At 39.3% G+C, this 7,500-nt stretch overlaps 1 protein-coding gene and 1 pseudogene across 1 annotated transcript in view; one reads left to right on the top strand and one right to left on the bottom strand.

Moving 5' to 3' along the window:
• LOC137994245 (uncharacterized) overlaps positions 1-1,053 on the bottom strand; it is a 1,102-nt pseudogene extending 49 nt beyond the window's left edge.
• Positions 1-5,231, top strand: part of LOC137994854 (uncharacterized) — a 114,572-nt gene extending 109,341 nt beyond the window's left edge. The window contains exon 4 of the mRNA XM_068840450.1: positions 4,001-5,231. Coding sequence (XP_068696551.1) covers positions 4,001-4,122 — 122 coding nt within the window. The 3' untranslated portion in view covers positions 4,123-5,231. The remainder of the gene's footprint in view (positions 1-4,000) is intronic.
• Positions 5,232-7,500: the final 2,269 nt, after the last annotated feature.

A 7,500-nucleotide genomic window follows, 5' to 3' on the forward strand; every position in this document is an offset into this window, starting at 1 on the left:
CTTAGGCTGTCGATGCCGTCTTTCCACTCTTCGACAGAGAGTTCAAGCTTATAGAAGTCGGTGCCTATGTGTTTGTAATACAACAGCGTCGCCTCTTTTTGTCTTATGGACTGGACCTGGTCAATAAAAACCTTCGGACTCTGATAGGTGCTCTCCTCTGCTACAATGCCAACGAAATTGCCCCTGTTGACATCCGCACCACCCTTGTCTGGTTCCCCAGCGGTCGCAGCTTCTCCTTTATCCGGACGGCCCTGTGTGTAACCTCTGGCTAATATTTGCTGTGCGCTGATCGTATGTAGCTTGTGCTTGTTTTCGTGAATGACTGAGCGCAGATGCGAATGAAACCTTGAAAGAGTCGGTACAGTCCCTGTTAAAATCATAGAACAATGTCTGAGTTATGATCTGTAATATTACAGTCAAGGGTAAAAGAGAGAACTGAAATTATTGTAGGGTAATTGACCAAAGACTGAAAAATGCCAGCAAATGGCCACAGCAAATTGCATAAACTGTTTCTAGTTTCACCTGAAACTGACAATGGTCCCAAGAAGAAATTTAAACAATCAATGCTCTTGCAAACTTCTGAGAAGGCCTATTTACAAACACTTTGTTTAGGTCAGAGACTTAAAAACATGGACATGGGAATTAGGTTGAGCAAACTACCAGCCATCTCATCACATGGATGCAAGCCAAGAATTCTTGTGCACTTGACTGATCAATGAATAATAAATTACTTGAATCCTTTGTTTTTAAGCTACAGTAACAATGTTCCATGTGAGTCAAAGAAAATATTAACCTCTTGACTCAACTTCACTAATTTTAAGACTAAAATTTCACTCTGAATTACTAAGAATAACTCATGATTTGTCATATGCGCAAGTGATAAACGAACTTCTAAGTATGTTTATAGAAGCCAGCTTTCCCTTAAGGCCATGTAACACACTCCTCAAGTGAGCAGAAAAGGAGGCAGCGGTGAAGTGATCACCATTCTTGTCCTGGAGAAAAAAAAAGGGTAGTGCATTCGCAATGGTTGTTGTTTTTTTTTTGGTTTTTCATTTTTGAGACCTTTTTCTTATAGAGATCCTTACCAATGCCACTCACATGTATATAATATGTGTACATATATGTTATTAGGGAGGGATGTGGCTTTCAGTCAAAAACACCCCACCAGCGTTTCTAATCACAACCATGAACCTTGATAGGGATGTAGTTTTGACAAGAAAACACCTCACTTAAATGTTTTTTGACTTGAAATCACCCCAAAAGGTGTGAAATTAGGTGCAGAGAAAACCCACCCTGGACATGAAAATACCTAACAAGTGGTAAAATGTGAAATTTACACACCCTGCAAGGATAAATCTGCCAGAAAAAAACACCCCACCATAGAATTTATCGCTGAATTTTACATACTGAAAGAGAGCTTTTGGTGGTGAAATTTTACTGTGACCAACCCTTAGAAGGATGACATGTCTAAAAAAACCACCCTTGGTATCGAAATGGGGGTGAAACAAGAAGATTTAACAGCTTTATACCTCAATGTTAGGGTTAGAGAGGATCCTCACCCTTTCTTCATCAAACCCTAATATTCTTTATTTGCTTGTTCCTCAGCTGGAAAAGTAGGCACAGGGCGAGGGAACAACTGATTACAAAGGGAAACTTGTACCAGCCAGGAAAACCAGCCCCTCTTGTGATTGTTGAAGCCAATGCTTCAGTAAAATAAGCGAACATGAAAGAAGCAAAATCCTACAATTCAAAACGTTTACTTACTCGGTTTGATTGTGGGGAAGGATCCAAAACGTTTCAGTGTGTTACAAGGATTAGAATTATCTGGAAAGTCCACGAAGGTCAATGTCATGCAATGCGTTGTTTCAAGAATTTTCTAGAACTTTGACTAATCAATTTCAAAATATTCTGTGACTCGTAAGTTTGAAAATAGAGTTTATTGTAATAGATGTAGATAGTAACTTTTGGAAACTTCTAGACTCTCTTTGGATACTTATATAAGAGGCCCTCCAGTCAGGTGGTGGTTGTTGTTGTGATTCGGGACTTCGTACCCTGTTTGTGATTTCCAAGTGATATTGTGCGACAAGTGAAGGGATTTCCTCGTTTCTGTGTGATTCTGACATTCTGCTGTCAAGTTTGCACTTGGTTTCCGTGGAGTACCATATATTGTGAAAGAAGTCTTCTGGAGATCTCGTCAAAGAGAAGGACAGTACTTTGCCTGTGGTCATATAAGCGTAGAGAAGTATTGGGTTAATTGTACTGAAATTGTACTACGCGTAGTCGCTAGCTCGAGTTAAGTTGTCTCACATTGTTTACAGTTAAATAAAATGTGTTTCGTGGAAATAGGGAAGTTGTTATCTTTCTGCTGGTAATAAGTTACTGTAACATAAATTGGGGGCCTGTCGGGGAGTGAATTTAAGTAAAGTGAATTTATGCATTTACCTTGAGAGTATTATTGTATTCAGTAATCTAAGACAAGTTTTCGGATGGCGGATTTTGATCCAGAGAAGTTTGTCGAAATCTTGCAAGGATGAGCTTATTTCATTAGCAAAACATTTAAAGTTAGAGGTTAAGAAAGCAATGCGAAAAAAAAACAGATTCAGGATATCATTGTTAAACATTTAGTGAGTGTACAAGTTTTCGAAGAGACAGTTTTAGAAACATTTGAAACATCTGATTCGGAGTTAAAGAAACTACAGCTTCAGTTAGAGTTTAAGAAATTAGAAATGCAACAAAGATTGGATTGGGAAGAAAAGGAAAGGAATGAAAGGATGGAAGAAAAGAAAAGACAGGAAAGGGAACAACAGCGACAGATTGAATTTGAAAATAAGAAGAGGGACAAGGAAGGCTTGAAGAAAAAGAGTGAGAAGAAAAGCTGGAACAGCAGCGGTTATAACATGAATTAGAAATGAAAAAGCTAAAATTAGGGGTTTCAGGGGGATCAAATCATTCTGGTAGTAACTTTGAAGTAACTAAATATATAAAGCTAGTTCCTTCTTTTCATGAAACAGTTGTAGACAAATAGTTTCTACATTTTGAAAAAGTAGCAGAAAGTCTTAAGTGGCCTAAGGAGTACTGGGCAATGTTATTGCACAGTGTGTTATTAGGTAAGGCTCGAGAAATTTACACGCAGTAAACTGTAGAGCAAGCTTCAAGTTATCATACTGTTAAAGAGCTTATTCTTAAGGGGTACGAATTAGTTCCTGAAGCTTGCCGTCAAAAATTCAGAAACTGTATTAGCATAAATAATTTTAATTGAAGAGTTCAAGAGCTGCATTCACAGTGACGTCCGCACATTTATTAACCAACAAAAGGCCAAAACGCTGGATGTGCCATGAGATCAGCGGATCACCTGATGACATCATACAAAAAGCCTTGAGCTATTATAGCTCAAGGCTGTCTGTGTGATGTCATGATGTGATCAACTGATCTCATGAATCTAACCGCTGGATTTCTCAGGCTCATAGACCAGCTTCCAATTAGTCAAGACATTGCAGTTTAGCTTAACAGTAACCTGACATCACACCGGTGATTTGCGGCCTAAATTTATGGCCTGAATTGCAAAGAGTTATCTCTTTGCAATTAAGGCAGTAAATATCGGTGTGATGTAAGCTTACCTGTGATGGGTTACTGGATAACACATTTTAGGCATAAGGCACATTGAGTGATCTTTTGTCATTTTTTCTCCCCTCATCCTTTTCTTGGGCTTAGGACCAGCAAGACTGGTTATTAAGAAACCAGCGTGGCAGATTTCAAAACTGCTGCCAAAAGATTACCTTTTTGAATAGCTCTGAGCAAAACAGCTCTTGTTTCACCTCTCAAACCTTTTCTTGGTCTCCAGACAAGAATTTAGGTACCAGTAATGGTACTAGTACTACACCGACCAAATTTGTGGCCGGAATTTCTGATATTTGTTTATCTGTGATGTCATTGCAAGACCTACAGTTTTTTTCATTTTACTTAGTGACGAGTTTGATGGATTCTATTCTTATCTTTGCAGGCAACTCAAGACTACCAATTGCTTTACTTGAAAGCAGTCCAGGTGTAAAACCTTCCAAGTACCTTCTGCCGTATGAACGGGAGTGTAATGGTTCCTTGTACAGCTTCTGTCTATGTCAATGAAGAATCCATACACTGTGCTTTTGAGACTGCAATGTTGGGCAACATGATCTCTTGTGTTCGATTTCGTGAAAGAAAGTACTTTCTGCTTCATTGCTCACTCGTGCTGTGGAAGGAAACCACTGATTTGACTTTCCTGAGAAGTGGGTAGTGCTTTTTCGTTCAAGTTATTGGCTCTTGGCCTATTCCTGCCCCTCAACTTGCTCTGAACACGCCTGGTACGCCTTTGAACAAGCCTTCTCTGACTTCTCGTGGGTGCTTCTTGACTGATTTCCGCACCATGAGCAGGACCGTGATTAGCCTGATCTTCTCCCATACGGCCAGCCTCAGGGATAAAATGAGCATCTTCATGACCCGATTGACCATCTGCACTCCCTACATTGACAGAGATGCACCATTAAGACAGAAAAAGAACACAATCAATGTACTGTCAAAGTTTCTTATCCTTAGTTTATATTTAACACCTCCAAGCCTCTTCTTGGGGGCACTTTAACCAGTTAGGCCTGGCCACAAATATCACAATGTTTTTTACTTTACAAGCTTGCAAGATATTTTCTCCCTTCTTGTTCATCCAAGCCAGCAACCAAACTACCCAGCCCCCCATTGTCCAGCGGAATTACTTTTTAATGATGTATCCCACAGTTATGATGGATGCCAGTTTCAAAATGGAGGATATGGATATTCAGATCCTAAAAAACGAGATATTCAGAGATATTTAGGGCAGTTTCTGAGATATTAAGAGTGAGTCCACGGGAGCACCAGGCAGGGCTGCTACATGCCATCTCACCGATTTCCATGAAACTTTGCCAGTTTGAAGGGTCTACCCCAAAACTGAAAAAGACAAACTGGTTTGTGTTTTGGATCTTTCAGGGGGGAGATAGGCTACCCCCCTGGATTCATCAGACTTTTACCATGGAAATTGCTTCAAATTGGGCAAAATACATGAAGCTCTCAGTGCAACTGTATTTGACCTATTGATTTGAGGGTATACACACATATTGATACATCCTTAGTAAACACAAGGAACAAGTGTCAGTCAGTTTGATTGACGGTTTGTCAATCAACCGAGGCAAATGAGTGAGTGCGTTGTGATACATTTTGAAAAATTCAAATATTTGATGATTTTGAAGTCAAATATCTCCCGTTGCCAAAAAGCCTCAACAGTAATTTTTATGCCCCGTTGTAGTCCATTATTTCGTCCCTTAATAACATCAAAAACATTTTTGGGCACCCCCGTTTTTTCGGTTCAGATGCCACTTATAAACAGCACATACAAAGCGTTTCTTTCAACTTCACTTGTCACACAATTCTGGCAATTCGCGGCCACTCTGGCAGACAAACCGAAATGTTCGAGCTTCTTATACGAAAAATTCATCAAGGAGGGTAAGAAATAATAAAAACTTTTGATATTTTGAGAAGACATTGAAGATTCACGTTAAAAAAAGAGATGCATGTCACCAAAATATCGATGGCAAATTCGCGATGTTTCTGTTTCGAGGTTGCTGTTTTAGGGATTTTGCTTCTCAAAATCAGCTAATTGCTATTGTACGACATGAAACATTCATAATTGCTTTATTTAACTGTTTAGTTTCGTAACTGGGTTTTCACAGTTTCCCAGCTGGGGGAATTTTAGGGTCACATGTCAAGTGCTTGTTGACGAGCAAATTCCAGTGCACAATAACATTGCCTTGTACAGAAAATAAAAGGAAGAGAAAATCTGCCAACTAGCATATACAGGAAAGCCAGACGATCTCATAAATTCGTAATTTAAGCTTTGCTTCCGGGAAAGAAGAGGTTCATCGAATATTTCATAACATTCCTCGTGACACTTAGCAAACGTAGCGTGACTTGCATTTTATACATTCACAAATTGCTCATCCATTTCGTTAAGGAAATGTATCAAAGTGATCTTCAGAGCTCTATGAGGGTATTTTATGCTATAACCACTTACAACTGTTGAACAACATAAAAGAACTGCAGCAAAAAGAAAGAAAAGCATGGATGGACACAAATGGACAAGACTGAAACGATTGCATTTGGGTAAGCTTGAAAAAAGTCGGCCCGACGGTTTTTCAAGTTCATGGCAAATCACCTGCATAAAGGTACTTTGTGCTCAAAATCATCTTGTTTGTGATGTAAAGATAATTTTATCAGAGAATGAATTCCACATCACCATTTTTAATTTTAAAGTCGTGATTACCTAAGGATTTCCCCTAAACACCCTAGAATAACGTGACATAGCCCCTTTAAAGTGTGATTAGATGGAGATGTTTTTACTGTTAGGTAGTTTCCAAGCAGCAATACGCTCCCTTAAGGAGTGTGTTTCCTTCATGGCACAGCTTTCATTTATTAGGTTGAAAACGTAGGAAAGGTAAATCAGACTCACTGCGACTACAAAAGAGTCTGCGAGGGCTACATAGAGACCTGACCTGTTACCGCAGCTGGGGATTTGATAATGTCACAATTGTCACCCAGAAATTCGCTTTTTCAGTGTTGTGCAAACCACGTAAACAAGGCAGAAACTAGCAGTAATTTGGACCCATGATCGTGATGTGAGATGCATGGGTCTATTCTCGATTTGACCTCAGAAATTGCTTTGCATTCCCGTTTTCAAAGAAATTTTGCAAAGCTGTTTATTACGTAATATCGAGAATTAAACCCAATCGTCTCACATCACGGTCGTGCGTCCAAATTACTGCTTTTTACTGGGTTGCCTCATGTCAAACCCAGTCGAGGTCTGCGTTTAGTTTGTTTGTTTTCTTTTTTTTTTTGTTTTTAGTTTTTTTTTTTTTTTTGTCCCGTGTTGGTAAAAGTCTTGCCTGTCACTCCCCTGGTAAGTGGTGTCTTTGTGGATAGAGCCTTCTGCGAGTATTTTCTTAGAATCGAGAGGGTAGTGGAACTGCATAGATTTCTCTGGTGGACACAGTAGAATCATTAACTTAGCCTGCAATGGCGTCGAAAGTCATGTAACGCGAATGGCGTTTTAGTGGATCCTTAAACAAAATATACCCTTATGGAGCTCAATAATGGAAAGTCAGTTGGATAAAATAGGCAGGAATCTCAAAAGCGACGAGCACTGGACTTCGACAACAATCTATCACCCGTCGAGACGAAATCAAAGTGAGCTGTAATATTTACCTGAAGTAATTTCACACGATTGAGTTTCTTGTCTTCACGCACGCAATGAAATAGGAAGAGGTTTTCGCCTCTAAGAGCAAATATGTTGTTTGTTTCAATAAATATTTCGCTGGAAAAGGATTCTGTGGTATTTTCTGCCTCTGTGAATTATAATATCATGTTGTGTATTGAATTTTCGAGCTTAAGGTTCAAATGTGATATGGGAGAAGTTGTTTAGTATTGCTCTGTAAGCAGGAAGGGTTC

The sequence above is a fragment of the Montipora foliosa genome, chromosome 3 (assembly GCF_036669935.1).
Source record: "Montipora foliosa isolate CH-2021 chromosome 3, ASM3666993v2, whole genome shotgun sequence".
Lineage (NCBI taxonomy): Eukaryota > Metazoa > Cnidaria > Anthozoa > Scleractinia > Acroporidae > Montipora > Montipora foliosa.